Below are 12999 nucleotides of genomic sequence, written 5' to 3'. Positions count from 1 at the left end.
AATGGCCTAATCAGATTTGCATTTCAAAAAGTACGCTGTCCTCAGTGTGAAGGATAAATGGGAGAGGGTGAAAGCAAGGAGAACAATGATGTGGCTATTGCAGTAGTTCAGGCAAGAGGTGATTAATAACTTAGCCTGGTGGTAAAGAAGGAGAGAATTGAACAGATTCAAGAAATAGATAGGAGATCCTGCATTTATTTAGGTCTCTCCTGAACCACTGGATTCTGGTTCCTCTAGAGTAATGGGGGTCAAATCTTTATAACCTTTGAATCCATACCACTTAGCCCAGCATCTGGAATTTAAGAGATAATTTAACACTGAGTATTTGTTGGATGAATGGATGATGGATGGACGGAGGGATGAATAAGAAAATGGGCACATCTCTCTTCAGTTCCAAGTTCCCTAGTTCTTTCCTGCCTTAGTGCCTTTACTGGTTTTGCTGCCTCTTCTTGTAACATCTTCCCTGCTTGTTCTCGCTTCTCTCTATCCCCTCATCAATCCATCCCTCATCAAGGGAGCTTTCTTGGATTTAAGGCTAGTTAGAGGCTTCCCTTCTGTGCCTTCAGAATGCACCTCTATCCGATGTTGGAACTTACCACAATGCATTGCAATACTCAATTTGTCTCTCTTTTACCTGATAGTGTGTTCCTCCTCAGTCAGGGACTGTATCTCGCTTACATCCATAACTCCAACAATTAGCGCACTGTACAAACTACAGGAGACACTAATTAGTATTTGTTTATGTCAATGAAGGAAGGGAATGAATCCGATGTGTATAAGACCCCCAAATGCAAAGGTGTCAGAGCTGACATTCTGTGGGGGAAGATTAGGAGTACAACTAGTCTTCTTCCCCAAGGGGTTGCCATTGCCTCTGCCAATGGAAGAGACCAGAAAGTTGCTGGTGAGCTGTCTTATTTATTTATTTTTTTAAGACCTCATTCTTTTTTTTTTTTGATCTTCACTTTTTATTTTTAATTTTTTTTGGCCATGCTGCACGGCTAGCGGGATCTTATTTCCCTGACCAGGGATGGAACCCACGCTCTCAGCAGTGAAAGCATGGAGTCCTAATCACTTTACTGCCAGGGAATTCCCCAGTGAGCTGTCTTTGTTCCCTGCTCTCCCTCCCCAGTGTCCAGCTACCCCTCCACCCCGGCCAAGAATCTGCTTCAGCATTTGAAGAAATACTCAACTGAGATTTCAGAATTCTCCATAATAAAACACAGTAGGAATGAATCAAGCCTGAAAAATTGTTAAAAGCAGGGGTTTTCAATGAAAAAATTTATTAAGTAGAATACCCCTCCCAACAGAATAATTAGTTGGAGCACTATTTCATGCTTTTAGTGAGGACACTAATAAAATATAAATGCTCATGAAACTGCAGAATACTGTCAGGTGAAATGTGTAATGATTTAGGCCAGTGCTTCTTTTTAAAATATTTTATTTATTTATTTGGCTGCACCAGACCTTAGTTGCGGCATGCGGGATCTTTAGTTGTGGCATGTGGGACCTAGTTCCTTGACTAGGGATAGAACCTGGGCCCCCTGCATTGGGAGCATGGAGTCTTAGCCACTGGACCACCAGGGAAGTCCCTAGGCCAGTGCTTCTTAAACTGAGATCCACACAACACATTCTTCAGCATTTTTGAGTTCTGTAGGAGAATTTTTAATTAGATGCTAATTTAAAAGTTAATACAAACGTATTTCAAATTATCTGATACACTTATTGTCTGAAAGACTGCACTGACGAACAGTTTTAGATCAGAGGAGGGCTCCATATTTATGATTGCATTTATGCTGAGGGATCCACCAAAGAGTTTAGTTTTAAATGTGTTGGTAAGAATGTCCAGCCCTACTACACATCCTGATGTCAAGAAGATAACACTTATCCCACAACTACTATTACACAACTCTTATTAGTTTCAAATACAGGAAAAAAATTTCACTCTTCTTTTTTACAGTGATAATTTGCAATTGAAAATCATTTTCATAGAATAAAATGTTGATTTCTTATTTAGTGACTATGATACTGTCATTTGAAAATGGTACATAAAAGACCTGTACTCAGAAAACTATGACACTAATGAAAGAAATCACAGATGACACAAACAGATGGAGAGATATACCACGTTCTTGGATTGGAAAAATCAATATTGTGAAAATGATTATACTACCCAAAGCAATCTACAGATTCAATGCAATCCCTATCAAACTACCAATGACATTTTTCACAGAACTAGAACAAAAAATCTTAAAATTTGTGTGGAGACACAAAAGACCCCAAATAGCCAAAGCAGTCTTGAGGGAAAAAAACGGAGCTGGAGGAATCAGACTCCCCAACTTCAGATTATACTACAAAGCTACAGTAATCAAGACAATATGGTACTGGCACAAAAACAGAAATATAGATCAATGGAACAGGATAGAAATCCCAGAGATAAACCTATGCACTTATTGTCAACTAATCTGTGACAAAGGAGGCAAGGATATACAATGGAGAAAAGCCAGTCTCTTCAATAAGTGGTGCTGGGAAAACTGGACGGCTACATATAAAAGAATGAAATTAGAACACCCCAACACCATACACAAAAATAAACTCAAAATGGATTAGAGACCTAAATGTAAGACTAGACACTATAAAACTCTTAGAGGAAAACATAGGAAGAACACTCTTTGACATAAATCACAGCAAGATCTTTTTTGATCCACCTCCTAGAGTAATGGAAATAAAACCAAAAATAAACAAATGGGACCTAATGAAACTTAAAAGCTTTTGCATGGCAAAGGAGACTATAAACAAAATGAAAAGGCAACCCTCAGAATGGGAGAAAATATTTGCAAATGAATCAGTGGACAAAGGACTAATCTCCAAAATATATAAACAGCTCGTGCAGCTCAATATTAAAAAACAAACAACCCAATCCAGAAATGGGCAGAAGACCTAAATAGACAACTCTCAAAAGAAGACATATAGATGGCCAAGAGGCACATGAAAAGCTGCTCAGCATCACTAATTATTAGAGAAATGAAAATCAAAACTACAATGAGGTATCACCTAACACCAGTCAGAATGGCCATATCAAAAAATCTACAAACAACAAATGCTGGAGAGGGTGTGGAGAAAAGGGAACCTTCTTGTACTGTTGGTGGGAATGTAAATTGATACAGCCACTATGGAGAACAGTATATTGACATTGATACAGTCAAGATAGAAAACATTACCATCAATACAAGGATCCCCTCCCAATTACCTTTTTATAGCCACACCCACTTCCCTCAGATACCCACTCCTTCCTTAACACCTAACAGCTGTTAATCTGTTCTCCACTTCTATAATTTTTTTTATTTTAACAATGTTATATAAATAGAAGCACAAAGTATGAAATCTTCTGGGAATTCCCTGGCCGTCCAGTGGTTATGACTCCACCCTCCGACTGCCAAGGGCCTGGGTTTGATTCCCTGGTCTGGGAACTAAGATCCCACAAACAGTGCTGTGTGGCCCCCAAAAAAGTATATACAGTAATCTTCTGGGATTGGCTTTTCTTCACTCAGCATAATTCATTCAAGCTACTCCATGTATCAATAGTTTGCTTCTTTTTTGAAATTGCTGAGTGATATTCAGTTTTGTTTTTTTTTTTTCTTTTTGGCTGCATTGGGTCTTCCTTGCTGTATGCGGGCTTTCTTTAGTTGCGGCAAGTGGGGGCTACTCCTCATTGCAGTGCATGGGCTTCTCATTGCAGTGGATTCTCTTGTTGCGGAGCACGGGCTCTAGGTGTGTGGGTTTCAGTAGTTGTGGCTCACGGGCTCTAGAGCGCAGGCTCAGTAGTTGTGGCGCATGGGCTTAGTTGCTCCGCAGCATGTGGGATCTTCCTGGACCAGGGATCAAACCTGTGTCCCCTGTGTTGGCAGGCAGATTCTTAATAACCAGGGAAGTCCTGATATTCAGTTTTGAAGGACAGCTTCCCTGGATATAGACTTCTTGATTCACAGTTATTTTTTCTTTCAGCATATTGAATACGTCATCCCAATGCCACTGGCCTCCATTGTTTCTGATGAGAAATTAGCCATATATTGTATTGTTCCAGTGTTCCTATGAAGTGTTTTTCTCTTGCTGTTTTCAATGTTTCCTCCTTTTCAGCTTCAGCAATTTAACTATGATATGCCTAGATATGGATCTCTTTGTGTTTATCCAAATTGGGATTTATTGACCTTCTTGGATATGTAATGATTTTCTTCAAATGTGGACAGTTTTGTGCCATTATTTCTTCAGATAAATTTTTGCCCCTATACGGGACTCTCATTACACATCTTTGGTACACTTGATATTGTCTCACAGATCTCTGAAGCTCTGCTTATTTTTCTTTAATCTTTTTTGTTGTTGTTGTTTTCCTCTATCTTCTTCAGATTGGATACTTTCTCTTGATTTATCTTCAAATTCGCTGTTGCTTTGTGGTATCACATCAAATCTGCTGCTGAACCTATCTAATGAATTTGTCATTTCAGTTATTGAATTTTTCAACTCTAGAATCACCATTTGGTTCTTTTTTGTAGTTTCTACTTCTCTATTGAAATTTTCTATTTGTTATGTAATAGTTATTGTACTTTTAGGTAAGTCTTAAACATGATTTCCTTTCATTTTTTAAAACATATTTTTTAAATTTGTTTTTTTATTGATCTGTAGTTGATTTATAATATTGTATTAGTTTCAGGTGTACAGCAAAGTGATTCATATATGTATATATTTCAGATTATTTTCTATTATAGGTTAGTATACGATTTTGAATATGGTTCCCTGTGCTACACAATATATCTTTGTTTCTTATTTACTTTATGTATAGCAGTTCATTCTTTTGTATGGCTGAGTAATATTCCATTGCATACATATACCACATCTTCTTAAGCCAATCATCTGTTGATGTATGTCCAGGTTGCTTCTATATATTGGCTATTGTAAATAGTGCTAGCTATGAACATTGGGGTGCATGTATCTTTTTCAATTACAGTTTTCATCTTTTCCAGATATATACCCAAAAGAGAGATTGCAGGGTCATATAGTAACTCTATTTTTAGTTTTTTAAGGAACCACCATACTGTTCTCCATAGTGGCTGCACCAATTTATATCCCCATCAACAGAGTAGGAGGGGTATCTTTTCTACACACCCTCTCCAGCATTTATTATTTGTAGACTTTTTGATGAAAGCCATTCTGACCAGTGTGATACCTCATTGTGGTTTTGATTTACATCTCTCCAACAATTAGTGATGTTAAGCATCTTTACATGTGCCTGTTGGCCATCTATATGTCTTCTTCGGAGAAATATCTATTTAGGTCTTCTGCTCATTTTTTGATTAGGTTTTTTTTTTTTTGATATTGAGTTGTATGAGCTGTCTGTATATTTTGGATATTAACCTCTTGTTGGTGTATTGTTAAAACATTTTAAATAGGTGCTTTGAAGTTTTTGTATGCTAAAACCAATATTTGGGCCCACTGGGGACTTCCCTGGTGGTGCAGTGGTTAAGAATCCGCCTGCCAATGCAGGAGACACGGGTTCAATTCCTGGTCCAGGAAGATCCCACATGCCCTGGAGCAACTAAGCCCGTGTGCCACAACTACTGAGCCTGCGCTCTAGAGCCTGCGAGCCACAACTACTGAGCCCGCGTACTGCAATTACTGAAATCTGTGTGCCTAGAGCCTGTGCTATGCAACAAGAGAAGCCACTGCAATGAGAAGCCCGCGCACAGCAATGAAGAGTAGCCCCTGTTCGCTGCAACTAGAGAAAGCCTGTGCACAGCAACGAAGACCCAACACAGCCAAAAATAATAAATAAATTAAAGAATATATATATATAAAATAAATAAAACACTATTGTGTCAAAACAAACAAACAACATCTGGGCCCACTCAAAGTCACTTTCTACTGACTGATTTTTCTCCTTAGTGAGGGCTAGACTTTACTATTTCTTTGCATGTCTCTTTCTTGTTGCTGTTGTTGAAAACTGAGCCTTTTAAATAATAAATTATAGCAACTCTCGATTCTCATTTCTCCCTCCTGAGGCATTTTTTTTCAGTAATTTGCTAGGACTTAGCTTGCAGAATCTGTTTCCCTCATGGTGTGTGGCTGCTAATATCTCTGCTCAGTTTTTATTATTAGTTTTATATTTATTTTTTAGCCTGCCTTCCTAGAGTTTTCCCTTAAGTGTGCATAGCTTTGTGGTCAGGAAATGATTTGCGTAGAGACTGTGCTCAAATACATCAAACCTGTAAGGCTTCAATCCTCTGACAATGGATTCCTCCAGCATTTCTCAAGTCTTCCTCAGCTTTTACTTTCCATCAAATCCTTTTTTGTCTCCTCTGAATGTGCATGTCATTCCTTGGCCGGACGTGTGTGGAGAGCTTATCTAGCTTTTCTATGGCTCTCTCATTTCCAAGGTATCCCTATTGGGCCTAGGTTCAATCCCTGGTCAGTAGATCTGTCCACGGTGGGAAGGTCATTCTTCCTCCCAGAAGTCCCTGATCGGGTAGAGTCAGGATGAAGGGCTTTCATAAGGCCCAACTGTCTTGCCTTAATCATAGTCACTCCTTGAGTGGGAGTCCTGCAAGCCTCACAGCCGGAAAAAAAAAAAAAAAAAAAGACCAGTGAGTGGGGTGAAGTATTTATTCAAAATGAAATAGTCTACAGCCTTAAAACAAAAATCATATATGCATATAGTCTTCCCAGGAAGTTGAACTGTTTGAAAAGTAAGTTGGTATTAAAGTTTTATCAGAGGATGGATGTGATGGATTTGATTAAAGTTCTTAATTTTTCACACATTTGTTTCCTGGTGAAAGGATTATATGCCCCCAGCACTTTCACTTTTGGCTTTTTGTTATGACATGCTTTGGCCAATGGAATATGAGATGACATGCTGCATGCTATATTTGAACAGAAGTTTTTAGATACAGTTTTATAATTTGCCTTAGCCTCTTACACTTCTGTCCTTATGCCAAAAACATGCCCCAGATAGGAGCTGCTCCTTCAACTTGGACTTCAGAATGAGAATACAAGCAGACCTGCAGTCAGGTTTACTGCCTGGACCTTGGTTAGCCAACCAACAACCATTGTGTGATGTGGGTTAAAAGAAAATTCTTGTGTTTATAAGCAACTGAGAGTTTGGTTTGCTTCTCTAGCAAAAGCTGACTAAAATCGGCACGAAAATGTGCCCCTTCGATAAAAGTACTGAATTATCAAGATTAATATTTTTGTGTCACTATAGTAGTAAAAGGAAGCATCTGGGTGGGTTTTCTTCACATTTAGAGGGGTGTTTGGGACTATAAGACTTAAAATATACAGTATGTGGCTTGGGGGAGAGTCTCACCAAGGCCGAACCTGAGATTTGAGAGACTCAAGTGATTGCCTAGTAGGAGAGACAAGTTTTGTGTATAAAGATGCCTTTAGCAGGGAATTCAAGTAGCAGTTTCAAATATGAGCCCAATACTAAAAATACAAGTGTAGATGTTCCAAATGAAAATGTTGATTTTCAGTCAAGGTGCATCTTGAATGGGAAACTCCGTGAAGCAGGTTCAGAATGAATAGCAGAGAGAATTCATTTTTTTTGAAGATCAGGAAGACCAATCAGCACTAACTTGAAAGAGAACAGAACCTACATACTGAACTTAAAACTTTAATATAATAGCACTCCATGACGGGCTTAAAAAATCCTCCCTCAAGTGATGGTCACGTTTTCATAGTATTTTACTCAATGGAGGTTACTACTTACCTTCAGACAGAATTGTTCTGAAATCCTCAAGGGCTTAAAAGGGTTAACAGAGAGATAGCTCTTCTAACATAGGCTGCTGGAGGTGTTCAGCCTTATAAGAAAATAACCTATGGTTTTAGCTGGTTCTGGAAACGTGAAAAGAACTTATAAAAGGGATAACTCTTACACATAATCCAATTCAAACTGGAGGAAAAAGGTCAGGAAAGAGAATGAATGATATTTCTATTTCCCACTTTTCTCTGTATGTGGAGTTCCACATCTCATTGCAAAGTGGTATAGACCAAGGTGCAGTGAAATCAGAGCCTTGTGATCATTTGATCTTGATTTGTATGGGGCATTGAAACACTCCATCCATCTGATTGCCAATGCTAACCTAGTGACTAAGAAATGTTTCATGATTTCTGTAAAGCTCTTAAAAAAAAAAAAAAAGGATTGGGGGAAAGGCAGAGGGAAACCCTTGGTGAGTGAAGAGAGCTTCATTTTTAGAATCTTTATATTCTGGAGTGGGATCTAATATTGGCCCTAATCATTGATTAAGTAACAGATTTTAGAAATCACCTTTTTCTCCATTTTCCAAGGTCATAGCAATGACTCCCCTGAATACTAAGTACCCACTGCCTGAAAAATTATAACAATCCTCAGAAAAGATTCTCAATTTTAAATAAAATGTTTGCATCATCAGAGTCTGATATCTCTTGTTAGATCTCACGTCATTTTTTTTTCAAGTACTGCGTTTTATCGGTTTTTTTTGCAAAGTCATCCTGGAATAGTCTTTGTAGAACAGAATAGAATTTTACTGCAGAAAGGGACCTTAGAATTCCTCTGATGTCCCTTCCCTCTTCATCACCATAATTCTAGAGATGAGGAAAGGACCCCCAAGAGCCTTGGTTTCTCATGATTAGGTGAAGACGGTGCTGGGTTTGGATCCCAAGTCCCTTGCCCTCCAAAACATTTATACTCTCCCAAGCCGTCACAGATTAGTTTGGGATCAAAACATTTAGTCCTTTTACTCACCAGGAATCTTTTGAGTAGTGTTACACAGTCCAACTATTCTTCTTCTGTTTTCTCTTTTATAGTCCTAACATTAAAACACAGTTTGGGGTAAAACTGGGTCTCACTACTGACCCTTTGTGGCAGTAAGAGAAAAACATTTTTAACAGTGAAGTTTGAGATTTGAGTGCTCAGTGTTTCTAATTTGATGCTGTCAATGCCACTGACTTCTACTAGTTATTTAGCACATATGAATCATGTTATAGTTTCAAAATACTTTTCTATCAATAGTAACTTCTTAGCATGAACCAGGCTAGATTTATTATTTCCTCTTCCCCCAAACAGCTGTCCTGGTCACATCACATTTGATGAATGTAATTAGTTGCCCAGATGCTTAGCTGTCTGAGCTCCTAAAATCTGCATGGTGCCAGACTAAAGCTTTAGATTAAGGATAGGGACAGTCTTATCTCTGGGGTTTCTGGTTGCCAAGGGCAAGGTTGGAGATGGGCAACGGGGGGATTTGGGAAGAAATAGAAGGACAATCTGCATTCATCGATGGCAACTGAAGAGTTTACATGTATTCCAGTTCTTCCCTGGTTCCAAGAGTCTTGGGAGATCCTGCTTCACCCTGGAAATCTTTTGTAGTGCAGGGAAGGATAAAAGTGGGGAGAAAGGCCATTGGAAGGGTTCAGTACACCCTTGACTGACCCCTCACCTCAAGGAGCAACAACTCTGATTCTCACGGGGAAGGGGTCACTTTAGGTCAGCAATACACCAACACTGGTCTGTTCCTAGTTGCTGTTGATAAGAGGGGACACCTTGAGTGTGTCCCTTGGCATAGTGATACTGAGCATGAACCCAGAGGCAATTCTAAAACTGAAATAAGAATAAGTCTCCTTGGGCACGACTCAAATAGAAAAGCTCTTTGAATCACGACATTTGAATCTGAGTCACTTGCCAGTCTTTTCTTGGTCCTGTAAAGTCAATTTAAGCACTGAGACCTAAACCAGGCTTTTTGATTCTCAGCCTTTCCCCTCTCAGCAACCTTCCATCTCAACCACCCTAGGGGATCAGTAAGATCTCTTTTAGGCACTGATTTTAAAGAAAGACCACTTTTTTTTCTTTTTTTTTTGCGGTACGCGGGCCTCTCACTGCTGTGTCCTCTCCCGTTGCGGAGCACGGGCTCCGGATGCGCAGGCTCAGTGTCCACGGCTCACGGGCCCAGCCACTTTGTGGCATGTGGGATCTTCCCGGACCGGGGCACGAACCCGTATCCCCTGCATCGGCAGGCGGACTCTCAATCACTGCGCCACCAGGGAAGCCCAGAAAGACCACTTTATACAAGCAGGTTTGGGAGATTTGAGGGCTTGGAAGAGTCACTAGAAATTACTGTCAGTTCTTGCTGTAAAGCTATCTCTGCCCCTGGGACACATGGCCTGCCAGATGGCCCCATAAATCCAATTACCCTCACCTTTCCTCTTCCTCCTTCCATGTTAAAACACTTCTGATTTTCTGATTTAACAGCAATTTCAGGGGAGTTAAAACAGATGCAACCTAACAGAAGTCCTGACCCTCCATTGCCACCAGTGCACTGACGGGGCATCATCACGAATTACATTTTTAGAGACTTGCAAGTGTTATATTGGGCTGGGTCATATTTAGGTCATCTTCCCTCCCCCTCCCCCTCCCCAATCCCTCTGATTTTTAAAAGACCTTCTGAGAGTCTACAACCAGATTTGTCAGAAGTTCTTAGTCATCGTCTAAACTTTCAGGTCTCATGCTACTGTTTAACGCTGTCCTCTTGACTTCCAAAGTCCTGCCTCGTGGACCTTGAACTTCACGCCTGTAGGAAAAACTGAATGTAAGATTCCAACACTCACCCTTTTAAATTCTTTCCCAGTTTCAATCCCTTCCTTAGCTTCTGTGTCCCACATCCCTATTTCCACTATCTCCCCCCTCTCCCCATACAATCGTAAATCTTCAGGTTATTAGATGAGGGGCATGGTTGGTCTTCACCACTTAGGGTGTGACCCCTCTTCCATATAATAGCCACTTATGTAGCCGAATGCCTTTTGGAGCTTTCCTTCCTTGGTCCCCAGTAGCCACCCCTCCAAACCGAACCATTCTGAGTGTTCTTACCTCTTCCTGCTAACTTCATGTTCTACCTGGTATCTCACGTGTCTCACTGTCCTATTAAGAAGCTGGGCAGATTGGGCATAATGGCAAGACAATGTCAAGGAGCTTACGTATGTTTCTGCGTTATAATAAGGTGTGTGATTAAGTGTAGATTTAAGGGTCAAATTCTAACTGAACTCTCTCCCTTCTGCTCAGAGAATTCAGCAGTCATATGGTTCAAAATGGCTTGTTAACCAAAATCTGATGCTGCCATTGAACATTCCGGTTTCACTGCTTTGAGTAGGGGTTACACGTTTTATATCAGAGCCAGAAGGAACCAAAAAAGTAACAAATAGAAACAAAGAAGGGGAGTTTGAAAGGCAGGGACTGTTAAAAGAGCAACAGAAAGACTGCAAAGTGAAAACATTAAGCTAAGGAAACAGCACAAAGTGCAGGCGTGTATAACAGCAATGCCACATGAAAATGTAAGGGGTTATATATGGATAATTTAGAGGAAATTACTCTGAAAAGAACTTTCTGGTTAGTTGGACAAGGAACAAAAACAACTATCTGCTGTCGTCGTAGTATCCTTAGCACCCAGCCCAGTGCTGCCAATGAATATTTGTATAAGAATTAGAACACTGGCCAAAATACCAGATGTTTTCAGAAAAACTATACATTTCGGTGACACAGCCACTTCTATGCCCCACAGGCCCCATCTATGGCAGGGCATCAATAGGCTACAGTTCATGAGGCTGCATGGGGGGCGGGGCGGTGGGACGCGAAGAGGAAATAAGCTCTGCTGAGCTGGTATGAGACCACCCTTGAGGTGTGCCTTTTACGTTATTGTCTGCCAGTTTCCTGGCCAACTTCTGTCTCCACCTCGTCGACCCAAGGCCACCGAGGAGTTAGCCGGGGGCGGTGTTCTGTGGTTGCCACTGGGAACCTCTTGGGGCACCACGCCTCTATTCCCTTGGCGTCTCTCGCCTTCACCTGCCGCGCTGCCCCTCGCGCGTCTGCAAAGATGCAGAGGTCGAAGCACATTGCCGTGCGGTGCTTGAAACGCTCTCAGAACGAGCCTCCGGCGCCCGGCCACTAACACCAAACGGGATCCTGGGATCGCCTCTAGGATCCCTGTGGGTGCTCCCGCCTCCTCCTGAGGTCCCCCCTCCCCAACTCTAGGCTTGCGTCCCCGGCCCACGCCCGCCACTTGAGGGTCGTCCCCCGGTCGCTGAGGTCCTACGCGCCGCTGGGCTCGCGGCGTGAAGGGAGGCGGAAGGCGGGAACCGAGGGGGGGCGCCCGAGGTCGCGCGCCACGCAGCCCAGCGCGGGATTTGCCGCCTTCAGCTGCAGCAGCTGCGGCGGCGGCGGCGGCGGCGGGAAGAGGGGCGGAGGGCGGTGAGGAGGGCTGCAGCCCGGACCAGGAGGGAGGGAGGGGGGCCGGGAGGCTGTGCCAGGCGAGCCGGAGGGGTGCTCGGCGCTCCCCCGCCCTCCTTCCGGGAGCGAGGATGCAGACTCTGGAACTGGCGCTGCTGGGCTGAGGCGGAGGCAGGGGAGTTGAAGCGCGCGCGGCTCGGTGAGTGTGTCTCCTGAGCGCGGAGAGGCGGGGGGAGGCGGAGGACGAGGAGGAGGAGGAGGACGAGGAGGAGGAGGAGGAGGAGGAGGAGGAGGAGGAGGAGGGGGAGAATGCCCGGAGCTGCCGCCGCTGCCGCCGCCGCCGCCGCGATGCTCCCGGCTCAGGAGGCTGCCAAGCTGTACCACACCAACTATGTGCGGAACTCGCGGGCCATCGGCGTGCTGTGGGCCATCTTCACCATCTGCTTTGCCATCGTCAACGTGGTGTGCTTCATCCAGCCCTACTGGATCGGCGACGGCGTGGACACCCCGCAAGCCGGCTATTTCGGGCTCTTCCACTACTGCATCGGCAACGGCTTCTCTCGGGAGCTGACCTGCAGGGGCAGCTTCACGGACTTCTCCACGCTGCCCTCGGGAGCCTTCAAAGCCGCCTCCTTCTTTATCGGCCTCTCCATGATGCTCATCATCGCCTGCATCATTTGCTTTACCCTCTTCTTCTTCTGCAACACGGCTACGGTGTACAAGATCTGTGCCTGGATGCAGCTCACCTCCGGTGAGTGCGCGCT

The 12999-nt window shown here is 42.8% G+C and overlaps 1 protein-coding gene across 3 annotated transcripts in view; it reads left to right on the top strand.

The window, feature by feature from the left end:
- Positions 1–12491: 12491 nt before the first annotated feature.
- The window catches only part of LHFPL3 (LHFPL tetraspan subfamily member 3), a 528260-nt gene continuing 527752 nt past the window's right edge, over positions 12492–12999 (top strand). For all 3 annotated transcript variants that reach the window (XM_067746026.1, XM_067746028.1, XM_067746027.1), the window contains exon 1: positions 12492–12986. In XM_067746026.1, coding sequence (XP_067602127.1) covers positions 12545–12986 — 442 coding nt within the window. In that variant the 5' untranslated portion in view covers positions 12492–12544. The remainder of the gene's footprint in view (positions 12987–12999) is intronic.

The sequence above is a fragment of the Pseudorca crassidens genome, chromosome 8 (genome assembly GCF_039906515.1).
Source record: "Pseudorca crassidens isolate mPseCra1 chromosome 8, mPseCra1.hap1, whole genome shotgun sequence".
Classification (NCBI taxonomy): domain Eukaryota; kingdom Metazoa; phylum Chordata; class Mammalia; order Artiodactyla; family Delphinidae; genus Pseudorca; species Pseudorca crassidens.
The sequence above is the reverse complement of the archived record's forward strand: the minus strand, read 5'-3'. Positions and strand labels throughout refer to the sequence as shown.